Source organism: Camponotus vicinus, unplaced genomic scaffold (assembly GCF_025532165.1).
Source record: "Camponotus vicinus isolate PSW18456_S1 unplaced genomic scaffold, iyCamVici1.0 SCAF_11, whole genome shotgun sequence".
NCBI lineage: Eukaryota > Metazoa > Arthropoda > Insecta > Hymenoptera > Formicidae > Camponotus > Camponotus vicinus.
The window spans coordinates 12,215,052-12,240,283 of record NW_028141947.1 but is presented as its reverse complement, the minus strand read 5'-3'; the positions used below and the strand labels follow the sequence as shown (position 1 = coordinate 12,240,283).

The following is a 25,232-nucleotide window of genomic DNA, read 5'->3' as shown; positions in this document are numbered from 1 at the left end:
ACCTGCGTACAGATAATTTGCTCATAAAAAAGAATTGCTTATCTCACCTGTAGATCACACTGTTCTATACTGAGACTATGTGGTCCACGTGGGCCATTTAAGTTTCTGAAGCTGTGTGATCCACCAATAGATCACGTTGCAATACTTTTCTATAGTACTTTTGAATTGCATAGCCCTATCTTATCTTTATTTTGTTCTGCCTCTATATTTATAAAATATCCTGCAACAATTTTTTGGATCTCTCTGTGAGATCTATAATGAGTTTAAAATTCGTCAAAAATCATTTAGACGACTCAAGATAAATCGGAATGAATTGTGGGAAAAATTGAGAATGATATATTAGACTCTTTGATACGGAGTAATTCTTTGAAAATGCCAAACCGATAAAGGGATGGGCGGGCAGCAGGTAGGTAGCCAGGTATAATAAACGTACATTTACGATGCGCGGCTTGCAAGGGTTTCCTGTGAAGTAGAGTAGGCCCTGGGCCCGGGGGTGGCGGCGATAATGGCGGTATAGATGGTGTCAACGAGCCAGTCACTGAGGAAACTGGAGTCGCGAACTCTCGTATGCTCCAACGGACACGATGGCCTGGGCCCGCCGCTGAAACACCCGCTGCCACACCTAATCAATCTAATTCACGACACCTATCCCCAATCGTATATTCTCATGAGAGAAAAAAGAATAGAATTTGCGAAGAAGATGCATAATTCGAAACGAGTTTTGAGAAGATAAGCATGATAGGAGATGATTAAAATGATAATAGTGATAACGATAATAACGAAGCGCGATAATGATAGCGCAGACGTATGAAAACCGAAGTAAGATCGTCTTGAGAAAATAGGGAGCGTGATGACAGCTAATCATTGATGATGATGCGCTATTTATTGACTTTACAATTAATATCATTAAAATTTCGCACAAACTGAAGTATTTTTTAAATATGCATTTGTATGTATGTAGTGTGTGTATACAAATAATATATATAAATTTTGTCATTGATTAAAACTGGATTATCAATAGGTTATACAAAAATGATGATAGATTTATGATTAATTAATTCTCCGCTAATGGATGCCGGGTCATTCATGATCCATATATCTTAGGAACATTTTATAAAACTCGTGCAAAAATAAAATCAAAAACAAATATTTTATGTGTGAGTTGCACAAAAATATTAATATTATATATATATATACAGGGTGTCCCATTTTAACTTGGACAGTAAAATATCTCAAAAACTAAGCCCAGCAAACAAAAATGTTTCAGACAAAAGTTGTATGGTTTCGAGGGGGCCATAAGGTGGTACCATTAGTTTGACCTTGAAGAGTCATTTGAAGGTCACGTGAAGGTCACTTCAATTTTTTTAAATGGAACATCCTATATATTTTTGCACATTCTTGTAGCTTATCTCGAGAGCTTTCCAAAACACTATAATTAAGTACCTTTTCGTTAAGTACTTTTTGAGTTATGAGGCTTAAAATAATTTCTTAATTTTACATAAACCGTAAAATATCTTGTAAAATATTCATTTTTCGATTATCTTACCTTAATACTTTTATGTACAAAATAATGAGAGGAATCAATTGGTCTAAAGAAAACACATAGTTGTTTTTAAGAAAAAATATGGAATTGTTAATTGCAAATTACATATTTTTTCTTCAAAACAACTATGTGTTTTCTTTACACCAATTGATTCTTCTCATTATTTTGTACGTAAAAGTATTAAGGTAAGATAATCGAAAAATGAATATTTTACAAGATATTTTACGGTTTATGTAAAATTAAGAAATTATTTCAAGCCTCATAATTCAAAAAGTACTTAACGAAAAGGTACTTAATTATAGTGTTTTGGAAAGCTCTCGAGATAAGCTACAAGAATATGCAATGACAAATAGTAGGTTCCATTTAAGAAATTGAAGGTGACCTTCATGTGACCTTCAAATAACTCTTCAAGGTCAAACCAATGGTACCATCTTATGGCCCCCTCGAAACCATACAACTTTTGTCTGAAACATTTTTGTTTGCTGGGCTTAGTTTTTGAGATATTTTACTGTCCAAGTTAAAATGGGACACCCTGTATATATATATATATATATATATATATATATATATATATATATAAATATTTATTATATATCCATATTTTTATTTCAAAAATATTTTTCTTTTTTTTAATTGTCACATATAAGTAATATTTTAAGAAAGAAAATATTTAAGAATACTATTTAACTTACTATACATGTAAAATTAAAATATTTATTATAAAATTTTACTTTGGGATACACATAAGAAATTTTAGGATACGTAAAAGAAATTTTGTATAGATCGCGTAAATTGATTTATCGCGCGATTAATAGAGTCATCCATCCATATGATAGAATCATCCATCTGCTATTCTAGAGTTAATATAATAATGTCGAGAAAAAAAGAGAATAATTATCGTTATAGATTGTGCAGCGATAGATGGGTACAGTGATTTTCCATTAAAAATTATCAGAATACATATCTTCAATTGTAAAATTTGTGGCACACAAAAATAATGGAATACACGTGATTATTTGAAAATCTATTTTTGGTATGGTTTATATTTTTCTATTGAAATTATTTATATACATATTTATTTCTTTTAAAAATCTTGTTATTTTAATAAATTTGTTTTTCTTTAAAAAGTTCTTTTGTTTTGTACACTTAATAAAAGAATCGAGCATAAACATAAAAAACATAAAAAAGAAAATTGAAGGAGAATGATAAATATATATATGTATATGTTATAATATTCAATATATATTGAACTTTCTTGTTATATTTTCCACATTATTACAACAATTATTTATTCTTAGATGAAATTAAATAATATAAATCACGAAACACATACGTTGTAGACTTGCATTGTTAAAGTATTAAACATGTAAATGACAATACATTTATTTCCTAAAATATTATGAAATGACATGTGTAATGAGTTGCGTTCATGAACGATGGAGTCGATATGACCTATCATCATGATTCGTCATATATAAGATAAAAATAGAATTTTGCTTGCTTAATCGCAAAGGACGGCATAGGTTAGGCGAAAAATACATCGCACGATAGTCTTCATACAGTCTATCGATATAACTACTGATTACTAGACGAGAGTTTTAAAGGCAAAGGCAAAGAGATAGAGACAAGTAGATAGGAATGTCATGCATCTGCCTAAACATTAATGAGGAGGCAATTATGAGTAACTGACATTCACCGCATAGCAAATGTTTATGCGAATATATCTCACAAAACATATTCTTAACAGCAATAAAATATATATTATATTTGATTATATATAAAATATAATCAAATGCTTTCTCCTCAGCAATTAAAAATTAAATCGTATTTTAATAAATAATTTAATATGTTAATAATAATTGTAAATTATTTAAACTTTTAAATTAATTAAAAATTAATTTCTATTTTTCATTAGATATTGAGCAAAAGGCAATCTCCAATAATCTTAAACTTGACATATGTTGTCAGGGGGGAGATTATGACTTTGAATAAAAGATTTAAAAGATTTTAGTCATCGTTCGTTGTTTATTAAAAAATTGTTATATAATAATTATTAACTATTAATAAAGATTATGCAATTTTCACAATAAAAATTTTAATATTGACCATAGTTTACATATGTATTATTTTATATTGCATATACTTTACATACATATTTAAACAGATAGCCTCTTTTATAAAGCATGTTTAAAAATTTCAAAAAAATTCAAAAGTTGATATATGGACGTGGAAAAGGTACAAATTTGCAATTTTCCACAAAGCGAGGTCTCCTGATGCTTTCAGTGTGACAAAATGTATAATTATATGGTTCTACATGTGGTTCTGCATGATTTACAACTTTCTGCATATATTAAAGTTTTATTCACGTTTGAATGTTATTTTGCATTGAAAGTTGTAAACCCATATAGAACTATAAAATTATAAATCTCATCACGTACAACGCGCGCGCGCGAGCACACACACATACACACATGCCCGCACGCACGCACATATAATAAAAGCACAGAGCAATGTAATAAAGATTTTCCTTTGCACAGAAAATTGCAAACATATATGTAAAATTATATAATTATAAACTTCATTCTACAAGTGAGAGAGAAAATATGAGATGGATATCATTTCATGTGGAAAGTTGCTTACATGAAGCTTCTTCCATTTCTATATATATATTTATTATTTTTAAATCTGTAAGATTTTTAATATTTTTTTACAAGGATCTATATTTGTTAAATTTATAAGTATAAATTATAAGATCTATACAATTATGGTCAGCATTATATTTTTTGTTGTAAGTTTACTATGATTTGCATAAAGCTTCATTTGTTAATAAATTTTTTAATGAACAACGAGCAACATTAAAATATCTTTTGGAAATTACTTATAAAGTCTGACTATATGATCTTGACCACATATGTGAAAGTTAAGACCACTGAAGCTAAGAATCTTCTTTCGTCAATATTTACCATCATTTCTTTAAGTTTAAATTTGTTAAATAAAAATGGACGTATATATATATATATATATATATATATATATATATATATATATATATATATATAAATCTCGCGAGCGGTGAGCATCTTTGGCGTACAATTTGTATACAAATATAATAATCATGTATACGACGAATTATGTAACGTTCGGCTTTCGAGGCCCACAAGAGCAGACAGCAATCGAAAAAGTTGTATACAATATAAATATATATGTACTCTATTTCTAAATCCAGTTTATGCACGAAAATGCAAAGGGGATTCGATTGACAAATTACGAGCTTCAATCGATTCGGGATACAATCTCCTGGGATACTGGAAATTGGCTGATAGTATTTTTGGTATAGCTAATGTAAAATATAATTGCCATTTGGTTTTTTATGTTACTTACTCGGTCGTGGATGCCTTTCGCGCTCGCTGCTTTTTTCTCTTTGTTCCTTATCCTTCGTCTCTTTCTCCTTCTCCTTAACAAACAAGAAAATTTTTTTAAAAATAAGTTTAATGCATATTAAATCGTGAGATTTATCTTTATCTATTTAAGTAATCTCGTAAATTAAAATTATTGTAAGAGTTTTAATTATTGTAGAGTAATAACGTCAATTAAAATATTATTTTCTAAAATATTGTTTTTGCAAGTTTGTTTTCAATAAGTGAATTTAATTATGTTGTATGTATGTATAAGATAGCTTTTAAAAATTCTATTAGAATTAGATCATTTAGTGGTTAAATTTGTAATTGTGTTGAAAACATTTCGGTCAGATAAATAAAGCGTTTATGACATCATATTATGACATATATGAATCCGATTTTCTCCTAAACAACGGCAATTTCTTTATATATTGTTAGTGCTATAACGTTACAGTTGAAAATATGATTGAGCAACAATATCGAATTTTGTATCTTACTTGAAAAATTATGATTACAGACTTTAACTGAGGTTCAATAAATATTTAGAAAAAAAATAACATTAAAAGTTAAAATATGAATTAAAAGTCATATAGATAATATACCTTAGCGTCCTTAGTAACTGATGGTGCACGTATAGGCTGACGTTTAGGTGATCTGCGGTCAGTGACAGTCGGTCCAAGACTTTGCGAGCGTCCGGTTCTCGGACTGTTCTTCGGACTGGATTTAGTTCGTGGTTGAATCTCATTTCGATGCTCCTTGATATCGTCGCGTCGTCGTGGGATGACTGGCTCCAACTTCTCTCGTGTCGGAGAGGGAAGCAGTGCACCGTCACCTAGGAGAACAAAATTTCTCTTGAATTTTTATAAAAAATTGGATGAGAGGAAAAAAAAAATATATATGGATAGATAAAAATATACATAAATAAAATATTTAGAAATACATTTATAAAAATTATATAATTAATTATATGTGAACTTAATTGTTCAAATAATTAACGTATTAATATATATATCCTTTAATAAAATTATATATATAATATATTTCAGAAATATTTTCAGAAATTTTGCAAAAGAAAAAATATACTTATTTTTTGATAAGAAATATATAAAATAATATTAATTTTGCTCTAAGAAACACCCTATATAAATATAGGTCATCTTTGATAATGATAAGGAGAGATTAATACAAATAATTATTACAAATTAAATATGAATAATTATATATTAAATATAATTATTCATATTGTTTATTATATTGTTTTAAAATTAATTGATTAAATCGAATTATTAACACGTACCCACACCAGTAGTACGATCAAGATGATGGCGGATCAAGAAATCCTTTCTTGCGCGAGCAGTGGCTCGATCATTATCCTATGATAAAACTAGTATTAGAAATAATCATAAAAATGTAACTTTTTATCTCTCTTCTTTCTCTCTTTTTTTCTTTTAAAATTGGAAATTGAAATTGAATTCCTCGTTTCCTGGGCAATGCCTTTTACCACTAAACTATTAAGAGCTCATCAGACTGAATTCCTACTTGTCTTTTCAATATTTTAATGAAATCATTGTTTTTATATATAAAAAATATTATGAGTATACATCCTTTCAATTACCAATGGTATTATTTGATTCTATATTTAATTATAAGTGCATCAAAAATACAAATTCTAATTTAAATTGACATCTATACAAAAATTTCATATTTTTTTTCAGGAAAATTGACGATTTTAGCAAGTTTTTAAAAAGTAATAATTACAAAAAAATTGTGTCAGACAAAATGATCACGCGTTTTGAAATATCCTTCGTAAATTAGTAAGAATAAGACTTAAATTTCCTAAAGAAAGAAAGTAAAGTTGCATCTTTTAATATACTTCGACAACTCTCGATAAAAACCGATTTTATAAAAACATACTAAATAGAGACTTGCATACCGCTTTAGTGTCATCCTGCAATATACCATGTATCGGTCTAGCTTGTTCCGAAGATGGTTGACCCGCTGGTGGCATTGTTGCAATCATATTGGCAATCGGTGCAACCTTCCTATTCTCCTTCTCCTTCTCCTCCTTGGTAACCGATCTAAAAGAGCCGATCAAAGGTAGTAGGTAATTATATTAAGTCAACTATCGATTACACTTGAATCGAGATAAGTTAGCTAACTACGACGAAATCAGTGTGAAGGTGCGAGCACGCTCGAACATCTGTGAATTTTTCTCTGAAAAATGTGACAGCTTTTGCTCTTTCACATGAACGACATAAATCTGTAGTGAATAACGTTTATAATTGCACGATGAATACACAACAAGTATATGAACAACATTTGTAGTCCGATACCAAAATATTTGACATATTTTTACCTCCAATTTTTATGTCCAATATATTTGTTAGATTTTAAACTGCTTGAACGCACACACAAATACATACACACACATACATATACAAATATACATACAACCCCATCAGAGATTCATCTCTTCAAACATATGGATTTTTGGAACAATAATTTGCATTATGGTACAAATTGTTTAAAAAAAATGTTTGCGTAATAATTGAAATTATGTAAAGTGTTTTGGGTGATATATAAAGTGTAATCAAACCTACATATTTTTAAAAATATTTGTAGAATATTCTTAGAGTAGTTTTAAATTAAGTTTTTATTTTTTTTTAATATTTTGTGTATTTGAAAAATATGTTTGTGAAAAGATGAAATAGAAGTTTGTGGTAGATTTGATTGACAGAATATATATAAAAATATATATATACAACACTGAATAAACGTAGTTGCTGCTGATAATTTTTCGTGATAGCAGTATTTTAGAACCAAAATACTGTTATATCTAATTACGTGATTTCGTGAAAGATTTTGCAAAAAGAACAGACGTGGATCACAAGTTTAACAATCGAGAAAAACGTTTAGTCGTGTAACAACAATGACAAATCAATGAACTCTTTATTAGAAAATGATGGAGTATAATGTACTAGCCTGGCAAGAGATAGAGCGTTGAGTGCATGATTATTGGAGACTTGTTTCCACAATGAAGCCTCGTCTTCGGCCGTCAGACCACAACCCCAGTCACGATGCTAATGTAAACCAAAAGATATCAATATCTATGTGTTAACAATTAAGAAAATAGTAAGATTCTCTGTGTGAAACATAAATTTATATTTACGAAGCCAATAAGAACCAGACGCGGATGGTAGTGTGTCAGTTTGAAAGAAAATTAAATTTTTCGTTCAAACTGAATCGTTATGCGCGAGGCATATATTTTTGTGCGCGACACTAAGTAGTTAAATATATCTCAATTCGAGATTTTTAAAAAATAAAAATAAATAAAAATAAATCCTCTTAAGTCCCCTAAGAAGTATAAGCGAGAAAAATATCGGAATGAAGTCGCTGAATCGAGAACGATGTAGGAAAAAAAAAGATACGTGCTTGTTATTTTAATCTAGATCTAGACTATAACACATCCAAAGTTTCACATCAAAATCGGAGAATAATATTTGTATTATTTTTCTTATATGAGCCGATCGCACCAATGCTGATCAATATTTGTTTCGATTATATCATTGATTGAATTGGGCACATAATTGAGTAATCGAGAGAATAAATAAAATATTATGCGCTCAGTGAATTTTTCGTTTTTAAATTTTTTTACTAATCTAAAGCCGATTTTTTATTATTAGTTAAAATATCAAAAATGAGAGTATTTATATTGCAAAAGTTAATATTTAAATTGTAAATTTTTTCCTCACATCAAATATTTTTATAACTAAAAAAATTCTTTTTTAATTTAATCATAGATTTGCTAACAATAAAAAATGATTGATTTAAAAGATAATGATAGTTTAAAAGATAAATTTAGGACGTTGAAAATATTTATTGACAAATCATTAATCAGTGTTAATTAAACAGATCATCAATGCTAATTAATCAGATCATCAGTGCTAACCGACCTAAGAGAACATAGAACATGCTTGAAAAAATATTAAATGTTTTGCTTGGATAATATTGGAAAATATATTCAGAAATAGTATGAGGAAACTGCGAAAATGTGGAAAACGAATGAATATTATTTTTGACAGAGAAATATTTGTTAATAAAAAATCACGCGAAGTAAAATGGTCTACTATCAGATAATTGCTTTCAGTGATATATAGAACATATAATATATAATATATTGTTTTAATATAAAATTTTATCGACAAAAAACCGTTACAAAAAATTATATACTTATAATTGTTAAGTTTTTGTTACGGGAAACATCAGATAGTGAGAAAACAATACGACACATACATGATTTTGATGATTGAAAAATTATTTACTGAATGTTGAAAAATAAGTTTGATTATTGTACCGATTAGATTAATTAAAACAATTGAGTGGATACGGAAAATGAGAAACTATCATAGGAATTATTTATACGCAAGAAGGATGAGCGTGGAAAAAGTCAACGATTGATAATTCGAAGAGGAAAACCTTGGATCTATAATAACAAAACGAATCCCACGGATTACCTTGTACTCGTCAGCGAGTCGCCGAAGTTCGATTACCTCCGCCATGGGAAATGGTTTCGGTTGCGATTTGCCCGACTTCTTATCGTCCGACACCCGCACGATTTTATTTGACTTTTTTTTCCTGCAAATAATCAATTTTACGTGTAATGATCGCGTAATCATCATCATTGACAACAATGTCATCGTAATCGAATCGCGTTATCACACGTTATCGCGTCTTCACACCGATCGAAATCGTCGTAGATACCTTCTTTTACTTCTCGTTTTTAATTTTGTTTTTTCGTTCTCTCCTGTCTTTACTTTTTTCAAATACATACTAACAAATCCGGTTGACAATCTGACCTGAAAGTTATTTTCAAATCCGTCAAATCCTCTTCGCGCTCGTCGCCCTCCGGTACCATGCCGTCGATTGTATCCGTTCCGCTGCCTACTAATGGTTCCAGTTCTGATGCCTGAATCCCTGTAAGAAACATATGAAGAAAATAATGTAAATAATATATACAATTTTGCTCTGAGACATATAATTAAATTTTTCTTTTTGAAAGTTACTTTTCTATCTTCTGTTTTTTTTTTAAACATTTTACATCATTGTATAGAGTTTGATTGAAGAAAAATCACTATAAATTTCAAATGCATTAAATTAATAATTTGAAAATAATAATATAAAGAAGAGAAAGAGAAACAAAAAGTAAAGAAATTCTTTGTGTTTCATCTAAATAATAACTATTGAATAATAATAATTGATTATAGCGCAGCTGAATTTATAGAAATAGTAAGAATAGATCGAACACTTTCTATATTTATAATTTTTGGTATAAAAATCATATAGAGAGGAAAAGAAAATATATTTTTTTCACACTTGCACACAAGTATCTAGTTGTTTTTCTCCTTCCGTCTTCATTATGGCAAAAAAATCATTCAAATCTAGAAGTTATTTAGGTGCTTTCGAATCTTGCAAGTTAAAAATTTTGAGATCCAAAGCAGAAATTTTATTTTTTTTCTGGAGAAAAACTGATGTAAATAAATTTTTCAGCCTCTGTATTTTTTAACAATAAAAATATCGTAATCCGCTTAATTGAATTCGCTTATCTTATTGTATCCGTTATGCTTATTGTATCAAGCGCTCGAAACTATTGACGCAACAAACTCATGACATTCTAAATATTTTTTAATAATATTGTTTAATACTAATGATTTAATATATTTTCGAAATGTGAACTGTCAGAATAGAAATAGAAATCAAATCTCTTTCAGAAATTGTAAGAGATTTTAATTGTAATACCCTTTTTAAGATGCCGTTCACCATAAAAAAAAACTTGATTTTTATTTCAATTATAACGATTTATAACGATTTATTTCAATTATAACGCATTTCGAAAATATATATAATTAAAATTCGATATTTGGGGTATTTTTTTTAATTTTTATTAAAAATATTCCCACTAAAAAATATATATATACGCTGTCACTGTAGACAGCGAACTGCGAATGTACTTTGCGGACAAAATCTAAGTTTCTTTGTGACTGATTGCATTAATAAGACATATTCGTATCTCGTGATAATTAATTTTATTTTGTTCGTTATGATAACAAATAAACCTTGTTATTATGCGTTCATAATAAGTAAATTATTCTTGCCTCACCATTGTACATTGTGCACATATTGACTATCTATTATAGTGACCGTTTGTAACATAACTTCGACAGACGACCACTATAGTAGCCATTCGTACATAGAGGTAAGTCTGCGAAAAGTAATCGTAGCGAAAGAGTTAATTTACAATTAACACAAAGTTTACTCAAGACTTACAACATTCCTCTTTGGATCTATTGATTGATATTGGAATATGTGTAGATTATCATGACAATAAACAAGTACCGTCGCGTTTGTGATCGAAGTCGCCTGGTCGCTTTTTGTGTACCGGTGCCGGTCCAGTAGTCGTCATGCCTTGTTTAAGAGCCCCCATACTGAGCGATTTCCTTGGAGGACCTGTAGTGCCCGCGGAAAGACCCGCCGCTAAAACCGGTGGCTGAGTTTCGCCATTCATCAGCTGTGATTTTCTAGGCCAGGCAAATTGCAATCGGTATTCGGTGCTTATACGAGATATCGCTTTGCTGAGCTGACTTGGTGGCAGTGTCGATGTGACTTCCTGCAGTGCAAAAGTCGATATTTTAAGCTCAATAAATATTTTGATGCACCTCTCTCTCTCTCTCTCTCTCTCTCTCTCTCTCTTGGAAATTATAAATCAGATTTTTAGAACCAAAGTAAATAATGGATAATGGGCGTTTATAATAAGAATTCTAGAGATCCGTATAAAACAGAATTTGTATTGGCAAAAAGAAAGCAAAAATGGCCATAGTAATCAACATGTACATATATATAATAATATATATTTTTCATTTATATAAATTATATGTTATTCATTTATATAAATCATTTATATAAATTTTAATTTTTTGTATTTGAATTTATATAGATGTTGTTCTAAACTTTGAGTTGTAGAGAATCATAGAGATTATTAATTCCATACCTTATCAGCTACGACGTTCGAGTCGATTGCATCGATACCACCACCGTCCGCTGCTGTGATAAACTCGTGCGTCTTGTAAGCAAGCTCTGGACATTTCTTTCTTCTAGGTAATGGCGGTTCCAGAGTGGGCCCTGCAAAGTTCATAAGTTCTTAGTCCTCACATTATTTTTTTTTTTTTAAATTGAATTTGCCTTATTTGATCTTTCGATCGCATATATCCAATTGTGTAATTATTTTGTATAATCAAATATCTTACAATATAGATTTTTGATTGAAATTTTGATTAAATATTGGTCAAATACGAATTTTATGAACTTTTGTCTTTAATACTTATTTAATCAATTTAATACATTTAATCAATTTATTATTTTTATTTAATTAATTTGATGCCGGAAATATACTCGTAAATATAATTATATCTCTCAATGATTATTGTTTGCTGTTATTTTAAATCTATTTCCGTATCGCTTCTCGAGACAAATACAAATATATTTATAGAAGTTTGCAAATTTGCCTCGATGATAGAAAATAATTTTTAATGTTTGAAACATTTTGACAAAATTCCGACCAACTTTCCAAGGGTACGTAAAGCAAGATAAACATAGAAGCCACTACATTTGCTGCGATAAAAAGACGTGGTGAGAAATTGCAAAAGATTGTAGAATTCCTGCGGCGTTTTAATGTCAGATAAGATGAGACATTTATGGGAAATCGGGGTAACTTTAAACGGCATGCAGGTAAATCTTCGGAGAAGCAGGTAAAAGACATGACACTGAGCGATAATAATAAAAAGTAAATAGAGCAAAAAATGCCAAATGCATGTTCTTGTCACGGAAAAAATTTCATCAATTTTAATTTTACAATTCCACGATAATTCATTATTCAAACATTTATGCGCCCATTGGTTTTTCGACTCGTCGTTTTCCTTCTTGACTAAGTAATAGGTTTTTTATGAGAATGGCATTATATTTACCAAAAATGTATAATTTAATTTAATAAAAAAGTAATTTATTTTATTTCCCTCTTCCCCTATTAATCATTTAATAATCGGCACTACATAATCATGAATGAGACACAATCAAGTTTCTATAAGTTTACAATTTTCCAATGAATTATTATTGACATTTATTCTTTATTTTTATAAGACAATTTTTTTTAAATTTGCTTATATATATAGACATATATACATATATATATATCATAAATTTCAAGAGGTTAAAATTCCGAAAACTTGTAACCAAATCCTTTCCCTTAACATCACTTGTTTGCTTAATTTGGAGATGAGACAGCAGAATCTTACAATAATCCAATTTACAACTATTATTTAATTATTATTTAATAATTACAACCTACTATATATATATATATATATATATATATATATATATATATATGCTAAATATCTGCTATTTTTTGGTAATCGTATTTGTAAAAGATAATTAAAATAATAACGAAACACTAATATTATGCCAATTAACAATTTTTGACTTATTAGACAGAAATTACATATTCGCAACTTCGCTTATGTGAAATGCGAAAAACTCATGCGACGCATGATTGTGAGACTTATTTTCATTTGTTGATATCATTATCAGATCATAGCGAATTTGATCATGTTATACATGAAGTTACTTAAATAAAAAAGAATAATATAAAGATTTTAATTAATTAAAATTCAATCATGATATATATTACATATTATATTATCATTCTTCAGCAGAACGTACATTATTATTTCATCATCAAAATGTTTATATATCATTGCATTTAAATAATTCATATAAAGCAGCCTTTAATATGCATTAGTGTGATAATACGGATGATCAGATTCATTATCAGTTTCATTCAGAATAATCGGTAATCGAGAATATTACTGTGCTTTTTATAGCAGCTGACCGTGAATGAAAAGTATATACGTTTAAGATATACTCCCTCTTTTTTTTCCTCTTCATCTCTCCTTTTCTTTGTCTCTTTCCTTGATTCAAACCCAAATAAATTATTGTAACTTTATAATATACATTGCATTGTACCGAACACGATTGGTTAAATAACTTTTAAATAATTGTGAAACGTGGCACAAGAAATTATGATCCAAGAAAAGATCTTTTATTTCTTTTGTAAACAGAATTTAAAGGTTTTTTATTATTATATCTAATAAGGCAAATCTTTATTCGGTTACGTTTATCGTAAGAATGCTATTAAAATTTATATAAATAATTCGATATAAATAATTATCAGCTTTAATATAACTTTGATCTTGACATATCATGTTAAAAAATGTTGGTACTTTCAATGTTATAATTATATAATTTTTTACATAAATTTGCAATACTTCATCCGAAACGAGAATTAAACATAAAAAAATGAACTTTTAATTTATGCAAAAAACGAATGTTTTATTTTACTGCAAACATGAAAGGAACTCCATTCTTTCCGTTGCACCTTCGAAAAAATTCTAATTTAACTCGAATCTCATTTTTATTTAAAAATTAGTTTGGGTTAAATCGGAATTTGTTTGAGGTGAAAACGCAAGTGAAAAGACGAAGTCTCATCTTCATCCATATACATATGTACCTTGCAATAAAATAGAACAATAAAATACAAGTTTCCCTTTGCATTCAAAAATTCATGTATTCGTATATCATATCGTCACATATAACGTATAGAAAGCTGCTTACGAATTGGCAGAAATAGATCAAATCTATTGGTTATGGTGTAACAGTTATACTAAAGATAGAAGAGGTATACAAATAAAAAACATCCAACAAAGAGGCATGAATAATGTACGGTACAAAAAACTGAATGTAATCAGAAATAAAAATGCAATACTTTAAAATTAATAGTTTAGCAATACTTTAAAGTGTACTTTAGAAATTAGAAGAGTCCACAACATCGATTCAAAGTGCACATGATTCAGGGTTTTATTCATATAAAAATAGTATAAAAATGATCGATGAAGTGTAATCTTTTTGAAAGATTTATCGTAAATTTTAATTTTATTGAAAAATTTCATAACAGTGATAATCACACAATCATTATTACGCAATGATATTAGAAATTGTAATTTTCCTCGGCACAATCGGTTTCCATTATTCATACCATTCCAATATTGGAAGTGATTTCAGTAAATTCCGAAAATATGATTGATACTAGTTCAATATTATTCCCTCCAATTCATATATTATTTCATTAGAATGATTAAACACTACTACAATCGGCCTGAAATCCAAGAAAAGTGTATACATATCTATAAGCAAGCGTTCGCGATAAATTTTATGCAGGCAAATGAAAGAGCATTCTATATATACAGGATATCCCGAGATATGAGAGTAATAAGATTGCAGTATGACAGTTTATGAAAAATTAAATCATAAAAATGTATGCTATTTTTTATTGCAAGAAATAGTTTTTAATTTGTATAGGTTTACGGAAGAGAGAATAGGCGACTGTATCTAAATCTGTGTCTAATTTTTAAATTTTGTATTTCAAAAACTACTTGAACTTTCCAAAACTGTTTGAAACTATTGTTTGAAATAAAAAATTGTAAATAAATTTTTTACTTAATCTTTTACGATTTATTATGCTGCAATTTTATCCTCAAATTTCTAGACATTCCATATACTTATATATATATATGTGTGTGTGTGTGTGCATAAAAATATAAATGTATGTGTATATACATATGTTGATTTTTTTATTTTTGAAATAAAGTAGTATTTAAATTATACTATATACAAGAAAATATGTATTTTTTAAATATTATATATATATTTTAGATTTAATATAATATAATCTTTGAATCGTGCTATGAAATAGAGTTATTATTTAATATAACATTTAATTTTTTTAAATTTTAATTTCTTTTAATGTAATATTTAATTTTAAATGTTCCTAAATAATTAATTATTAATTTCTATTCTTCTAATTTTTTTATTATAGACGATTTACTATAAACAATTATTTTTGCTTTAACATTTTAATTTAAGTTTCGTATCTTAAAGTCATATAAATAAAATTTTTTACACATTTTTTTGTTTTTCTTTTATTTATGCATTCAAATTATTGTATCAAAATAATAAAATATAAAAAATAAAATATAAAAATAATAAAATATAAAATGTTTATTACAATAAATTGTTATAATTAAAGAAATCTACTTTTAATCTAATCTTTATCATCTATTCATTATTAAATTACTACTAAATCTTTTTACCCAGTGCAAACTGACGAAATTGAGCTCTAGGAAAAAATATTCTCAAAAAGATTTATCAAAGAGAATAATTTTTTTTATGCACGATGCATGTTCACACATACATATAGTACATATGCATATTTACGAATATTTATGTGTATGATTACTAAATATGTGTATAGTGTTACTAAGTATGTTTTAGTTTTACTGTTAGCCATTTAAATCATATTTTTTGCGATTAATCGATTTACAAAAAATATTTTAGTTAACACAGAAATGTAACTAAGAATGTTGCATTTCCACTTTAATAGTATAATTTACATATAAAAGAATATTATTCATGGGATAAAATCTGAAAGAGATACATTTCAAAGATACAATACATTTTCATTATCTTAGATTTTAATAGCAAGGATAATTTAAAGATAAATTTATTAACATTAGATTGTGTATGGAAATACAAAAATATTCAGCTTAATAAATAAGAATACTGTTGAAATAATTTTATATACATATATATAATATATATACATATATATGATATATATATATATATATATATATATATATATGTATATATATTATATATATGTATATAAAATTATTTCAACAGTATTCTTATTATAAATTTCTCTCTCCTCTATAAATTTCTATAAATTAATGCAAATACATTATATATATATATGATATATATATATATATATATATATATATATATATATATATAATGTATTTGCATTAATTTATAGAAATTTATAGAATAGAAATATTATATTTTTCCATCTTTTGAAAATAACTCACAATTATAAGGTCGCTTTACTAAAAATTATTAAATATTCTGAGTTCTATTAAATGAGATAGAAAGACTGATCAATTTATAATGACATTTTAAGAATCGATAGATGCGATATCGTCATCCATGATTATTTTCAAATCGAAGAATGTGGTTGTCGTTAGGCGAAAATGAATGTTAGAGAAGCATTGCCTTAAGTAAATATCAAAAAAAGTGAGTATTTAAAAGAAGAAAAATAAAATTTAAAAAGAGAGAGAGAGAGAGCAATTTCCTATTTATTAATGAGGAACTATTTCCTGATAATTGTATTAAGTCGTTCAAAGAAAGTTCTATCGGCAAATAAGTCTACTAAATTATGTATGTTTTTACATAATAAACTCATTAGAACTTCCTATGGAATTGGGAGAGCTTAGTATTTTTCGATTTCAAATATATGAATCTTTTACAAAAATCTGTAGATATCCAAATTATTAAAAAAAAAAAATTGAGCGCAGAAATCGGGAAAACTTTCACACATAAGTTAATATTGAAAATTAACTCTTTCACTGTGTTCAGCTTCAATAATGTAAAAGTGCTATAAATAATTGTATTGATAATTATTGTGTCTAATATTTACTTGAAAAAATAGAAATATTGTGTGTATGTGTATATGTATATAAATATCTATATGCAGAATTTACACATAATAATTATGTAGTTGGTGAAACTATTTAGCTGTTACTTGCGACAGAATTAAAATCGCATTCGTTGTAAAAACAATATATCACTTTACACATTTTCACGTTGATACGAAGACGTTTTTTAAATTTTCTTCTCCTTTTATACTTCATACTTTTGTAAATTTCATAAAATTGCGAAATCTTTCATATCAAAACAAAATGGTAAAATAATTTTTTGTTGTGAAATATGTATAAAAATAAAAAAAAGATACAAGAATATATAAATAATTAATTCAAATAATTTTTTTGTCTTTCAATCAATTTTCATTAAATACTTTTATACTCTATTTAATAAAAGAAATTATTATTTAGCTTGTAAGTCCTAACTTATGGTATCATTCTATATACAAAGTGATTTGATTAATTATAAATCAACATTTTTAAATTAGATTGAGAGACTATTTATTGGCACTTTTATGACTGCAAGAGACATACAAATTGTTTGTAGCACGCAAAGTTGTGTGAAGTAGCTTCTTAAATTTAAAATTACCTCTGTTTCTTTTTAAATGAGATAGTATATGTGTGTATTATATATATAAATTCTCTTTTTTAGATAAATTCTCTTAATTTTGTATTTAGATAATGAGTTTAGAAGGTATTTCAGATATAATTTATATATATATATATATATATATATATATATATATATATATATATTAAGACATAAAATATTTTGTAAGATACTCTTCTCTTACGAGAATTATAATGGATAACTTAATATAAGGTTTATATTAAAAAATACGCACATACACACATACAAAATAATGTTGTATCTGCAACATGCATATTTTTTAAGTACAATCTTTTTAATATACTCACATTAATCCATTTTAAAAATATAACTCATAAAAAAATAAAATGTAAACTCACAAAAAAGGTAAAATATTTTATAAAATATTATACATATATATTTGTTCAAAACGTTAAAATAAAAATATATTATACATTTCGTAATAATTATATATATATATCGATTTATATGCAACAAAACATAATTTTATTAAAAAAAATATAGCTAATCTTAAAATCTAAGAAGCTATTCCAATTTTAATAAATTAGATTTAGACTTCAAAAAAAGCATTATTAGTCGCTCAGTGAAAAAGTTGACATTCAATTATAAGCTTTGGTTATTAGCCAGCAAATCAACAGCAGAGGTATAGAGGTATAGTAGCAATCGAAAAGAAGGATAAGAGAGGGGAAAGAAGGCGATTTTATTTCAGAATATTAAATGAGCGAGAAAAATCGAAATGAAACTTGAGCATTTGCGTAGTTCCGAATCTTACCTTCGCTGTTCTCATCCTCGGTTGACTTGGCCGATTGCAGCTTCGCGCTTGGTTGCTTCGCTGCAATCAAAATTCGCAGCTGGCACCGCATTTTTTCATTCGTTATACCGTTCTTATTTGTCTCTTGCCCTCTCTTTAATGTTCATTTTCTCGTTTGATCGATTGACTTTTCGTCATAATCGATCGTGCAATCCTATTCTCAAGGTCAATCGTAAAATTTCCGAACTACTGCATATGTATAGTTGACTACAGTTGAAATTCTTTATTTCTTATCAAATATTAAATTTTACTTTCAAATATACGAATTATCGACAAAGAAATAAAATAATAATGAGATCGATGATTTATACTTTCACATTGCTTAACGAATAAAAAAAAAGATTAGATCGACTTTTTCTCTGAAATTTTCCAATAATCTATATTTCTTTTAAATCTCCAGTGGTATTGTAAAAATACGTAATATATCACAATATACATACATATATATGTATATAACATATCACAATAAGAGAAAGAGACACATAATATACCTAGGAATAAGATTTTTTATGTGACTTACAAAAATTACATTGTTTTACAATTTATTTATATATATATTGTATTGTCATTTTTTTTGTCTGCTATAATTAATATCACACAATTCTCTTTTTTTAATTTTATACTTGAAAGTTTACTTGAAATAGCATAACACTACTACGATATTAATAATGAGCTGAATATTTATCAACTCGCATAAAAAATAGAAATAATAGGAAAACATCCGTAAATAAAGATTATGTAGATAAGGATAGAGTTTGATCGTTCATGATCTATATATTGGGTTTATTTCAATTTTTCAAGAAAACGAGTACCGTCGACGAAATGGAAAAATCAACGGCGCGGAATTTATTACAGTCAAATTGCCTTGTGTAAAATGTAAAACGAGGTCGCAGAAGATCGTGTAAGATGATAGATGGTTAAATTCGAGCGACGACTAGCTAAGAAATCAACGATCAGCAGAATAAGATTTGACATAGGCATGTTAATAAATATTCGCAGTTATTGGCCCTTTATGTTAACCCTTTGTAGTATAAATGTTTTTTAACATATTCTACTGAAATTTAATATATAGGTTTATGATATCGCTAATTACAAATGATCTAATTTTTTTACTGATATTTATATACATGAATAATACATTTATATTATTCATACATATGAATATCAATAATATATTATATTTATATTATTCATGCATATAAATATGTTTCAAGAACATATACATATGTTTCAAGAACATATAAATATGTTTCAAGAACAAAGATATCAAATATATTACATAAAATAATTATGAAATGCACAAAAAAACTGCAGAAAGATAGATGTCTCAAAATGAGATACTATACCAAAAGATTAATATAAATATAATATATATTTTTTAAGAATAGTATTATTTGCTTTGTATGATATTCTTCATAAATTAAATACACTAAAATAATATAAATATAATAATAATAATATAAATTATAATAGAGATAGGTATTAATGTTTATATATATAATTTTGCGTATAATATAAATTAAAGTAGAAATTTCTAGTTAAATTATCTGCTTTTTTATGATAGACAAGATAAATCTTGATTTTTATATTCATTATTATTTCTGATGTTGCTGCGATTGAAAAAGATGCTTTATTATAATTATAATCATAAATGAAATTTCTTAAATTAATGTGAATGATTTAAGCAAATCTATGTTGAACAAATTTGCATTTAAATTTCCTTTGACAAATTTTTTATTGCAGCATTTTATTTAATGTTAAATATCCTCCCCACAATTAAATATTTTATATATAAATATTTTATAATTAACTTATCAAAATATAAAAATATCTATAATACATTTTTCATCCATATTAATTAGATTTAAGAAATATACTAAAAAATTGCATACATAATTTTATACAATATTAATAACGTAATGATTTATATATACATATTCTCAGAACGAGGCCAAGAACTGCTTTTTGCGCTTAATTGCAATAATTTATTCAATCGAGTGGAAATGATGAAGGATCTACCAATCTGATTGACATCTGTTCTCAAACCCGAAATAGTGCATAATTGTCGACAGGTAAAAATGCATATCTACTTTGATTTAAGCGTTCACACAGAAACATTAGTATAAAACAAAATGAAAATTTCACAACATCGAGAGAACAGATATTGGTTATATATATATATATATATATATATATATATATATATATATATATATATATATAAAAGGTATGTATATATATGTGTGTATCTGTGTGTGTATATATATGTGCATACACACACACACATTATATATATATATATATATATATATATATATATATATATAAAACAAAATTCATGAAATATGTGTATCATAATAAAATCGCGAAAATATAGTGTGAACGATATGTGATGAAGAGCGAGTGCATTAACTATATGAATAGTAACACGAATAAATGAGATCACTAAACATCTTCACGAAACTAATATAAAGAGGAATAAATAAATAGACTTCAGCAAGTAGATGCTCTTAGGAGCGTGGATTGGCATAATTATTTTTTTCAAAATATCCATTAAAGCAATATCATTAAAATAAAGAAAAATTAAATATCTTTATTTCTTTCTAAAATAGAATCGCAAGAATCAAAATGCAAGATAAAACCGATTCACGCTCGAAAGATGCAAAGAATTTATTGAAACATTAAAGCTTAAACAGTACAAGTAGGTACTTTCTTTTTTAATTTTAATATATCATATAAAATATTTATTGTATTGCCAATTTAAAAGCAAAAATGTATATTAAAAGTAGAAATATATTATTGGTTCTTCAAACACACTTGCAAAATAAATTTTAAAATTTTATATTAAAATATTACTTTTTGTTATATCATATGTGAAGTATTACGTCGTAGGTAAATTTTTTAGACTTTCTGTTGGTGAGTGAATGTTGTAAATCTTTTACTGTTTAAGATAAATGTTTGTTAAAAATAAATACAACGAAAAATATACTATGTATATGTGTCTTGCCATAATTACGAATGTTATACTTACTCGTTAACGGTGGTTGCGGCGCACGTCGCATAACCGCGAGCTCCGCGTGCGGTCCTGTATATTCGTGCCATGTGTACGTGCTCCTGTATTCCGAATGAAGCTGCTGTAACAGGTAATTAAACCATTGTTTGCAGACTATACTATTGCACATGATTGCACGAAAAAAAGATTACACAGATAGATGCAATATTGAGAAATTTATTATATATATTCTAATTTCATAATTATATACATATGTAATTGTTAAATCCTTCCCAGTTATCTCATTTTATATTTATAATATCAATTTTTGTATAAGTAAAAATATAGTTAATACGATACATCTATAAAATATTAACAACAATAGACAGATAATTATATACAATCGTATAATAGTAAAAAATATCTACTAAAAAATTTCAACTAAAAAATATTTTTCCATTTTATTAAAAAATAATTTAATAATACAAATTTTGTAAGTAATTCATATATAATTTTTTAATTTAATAATGTAAGATAATATGAGACTCTCTTAATATAGTGTCGTCGTATAGATTTATAAATTATGATCAATAAATGCGTTTGCAAAAATAAATCCTATCGTTATAAAATATTTAATTGTTATCATTTCTTGTATTTCAATATTTTATCATCATTCACTATTTATTATTAATTAAAATATATTATAAAGTTTCGATAAATGAATGATCGATGATTGGGGCTTCCATAATCTATTTCAAAAGGCAAATCTGTAATATCTTTTACGTGGAGGATAATTAATTTTATTTGAAAGACAGGTAAAGAGCAAAACAAAGTATATTTCGCTAAAATATATTTTATAAGAATTAAATATTTTATAAGAATTAAACACTCATCATATATATATATATATATATATATATATATATATATATATATATATATATATTTATTTATTTATTCATTTATGATTAAACTTTTCTTAGATTTCCTGCTTTTATTGTTAAACTTTTTTATTTGCTGCAATTTTCATCAATGCATTGAAATGTGCGCTAATTTGTCCTAAATATGCAATGTTAATAATCATAAAGACGGTAAGAAGAAATTATAAATTATATATTTATTCACTAAGTAATTATGATATTTAATAAAGCTTGATCTTGATCTATTTTTGACATTACTATGTATAAATTGAAAACATTTTCAAGTAATTGCCTGAAAAAATTACCTAATTGCCTGAATAGTCAACCGCTTAATTTTTATATGACAATTAACGAGCATATAAAATTAAATTAGGAATAGTAGAAATTAATTTTATTTATTTTATACTTTCTCGCTTATTGTGTGATCACCTTTATTTACTTTTATTATTTATCTTTATTAATTTAATTTCTTTATAATTGCGATAACTTTTATATAAATAAAGTTTGTTTATTTTTTGCGGAAGTGACTATCACATAGTAGTTTTGTCACGTTTTATATACAAGAAAGTTTTATACGACAATTAACACGTATCATATTTAACATTCAAACAAGTTTCAACCGCTTTCAATCAGCATTTACCTTCAGTATCACTTCCGAAGTGTACTCACAATCTGTATATGTTTGTAAATTGGTCTGTGAAGTTTAATGTGACAAATTCCAACTTTCTATTCCAGGTATAAATTTTCAAAGTAAGCGTTTTGCGAATATATTGACACAATTATGCAAATACTAATAAAGTGCACATCAGATGATTCCGCTACTGTAAACAAGTCTTCATATCTAACTGTTTTAATAATCACATAATAGTCATTATTCACAATTTAACAAACAACATCTAACTATGTCTTCAAATATGTGAGACAATATACTATAAAACATATTATAAATATTGCATAATAATATTGTATAATAATATTGTATAATAATATTGTTACTTTAAAATTAAAATAAAATATAATGTGTGCTAAGAATTAAATAATGGGGAAATTTAATTCAATGCTAAAAGTAGAAAAATATTTTTTTGATCACGATTTCTATATTATTCATAAAATTTTGCAAACATTAAATGAGATTAACTAATATATTTAAACACATTTTGTACATTTTTTAAAAACACATTTTATATATTATATACAATTTTTTTAATTTTTTATATTGATAGACAATTTTTAAATTATATTGACAGACTTTTTTGTGTAAGTTAGCCACGTAATTATGTGGTAGAGATTAAGTAGTAAAAGTCAACGTACTATAACGACTTCGCCTAAGTGTTGCGAATATCGACAAAGATATGAGTGGCGCAGTGCTGGTTCTTCTACCCATTCCCTTCTACCCAGAAAAATCGACTTTTCGGGCCGCATTTTCGCCATAGCAACGACAATTACATTTCTCACGCAAAAAAAAAATGTCGAACGCAAAAGTAAAGATATTATTGACGCTTTCTTCATGCGACGAAAAACGTGCGCATGTGATCCAGCATATCGATCGATACGGGTGTGCAATGGCGCAATGCCGGTTCTCTCTCCTACGACTACTTTCCGTGACAACGATTTGCACATGGAGGTCAATACAGCTGAGTGACCGTGCAGTTTTACGCTACACTGTGTTACATTGGGATTACTATCGAAATTGACTATTCTTGCCTTGACTATTCTTCACTCTGCCGCGTTTATTGCTGTGTCCCATTTTTCAGAAATTACACTATGAATTGAGATAACTCTGCACGAAAGCTTCGATAAATGTTAAAGTTAACGGGTTATTTTAAAAAATAATTCGCAAATTGCTGCCGATCAATGTCTCCTTGCTGACGGCATTAATGTGGCGGCATCGCGAAATAAATAATGCATTTCATAGCTATGACGATTAATCTGTTGCTCGATATTCAATGATATAAAAAAATGAAGCATTTAATTTTATTTTATATAGATGAGAAGCGATATAAAAATGTGAGAGAATTTCGATATCTGAAAAATTCATGACTCTTTACGATGAAATAGATTTAGAAAATATGAAAAATTTCTTATTAATGATCTTATTATAGCAAAAGTAAAAAAAATTTCTCAACCTTTCTCTGTCTCTCTCTCACTCTGTTTCTATTAAATTATCTAATAGTAGATTTTACAATTTAATATATTCAATTAAATATTACTTAACTGTACAATATAGTTAATATAATGTACTTAACTGTATAATATAGTTAAGTACATTTAAGTAATATTTAATTTATATTATATGAATATTTTTTAA

At 26.8% G+C, this 25,232-nt stretch overlaps 1 protein-coding gene across 15 annotated transcripts in view; it reads right to left on the bottom strand.

Annotated features, from left to right (window-relative positions):
- The window catches only part of LOC145961175 (uncharacterized), a 66,829-nt gene that overhangs the window by 14,883 nt on the left and 26,714 nt on the right, over positions 1-25,232 (bottom strand). For 7 of the 15 annotated variants that reach the window (XM_083081092.1, XM_083081083.1, XM_083081087.1 and 4 more), the window contains 12 exons: positions 22,044-22,146; positions 18,974-19,033; positions 11,987-12,117; positions 11,335-11,605; positions 9,798-9,915; positions 9,456-9,576; positions 7,924-8,021; positions 6,875-7,019; positions 6,239-6,314; positions 5,544-5,773; positions 4,925-4,997; positions 434-613 (listed from right to left, as the gene is read on the bottom strand). In XM_083081092.1, the coding sequence (XP_082937218.1) occupies positions 434-613; positions 4,925-4,997; positions 5,544-5,773; positions 6,239-6,314; positions 6,875-7,019; positions 7,924-8,021; positions 9,456-9,576; positions 9,798-9,915; positions 11,335-11,605; positions 11,987-12,117; positions 18,974-19,033; positions 22,044-22,146 (1,606 nt within the window). The remainder of the gene's footprint in view (positions 1-433; positions 614-4,924; positions 4,998-5,543; positions 5,774-6,238; positions 6,315-6,874; positions 7,020-7,923; positions 8,022-9,455; positions 9,577-9,797; positions 9,916-11,334; positions 11,606-11,986; positions 12,118-18,973; positions 19,034-22,043; positions 22,147-25,232) is intronic. The other 8 variants (XM_083081093.1, XM_083081084.1, XM_083081095.1 and 5 more) reach the window with 6 other exon arrangements.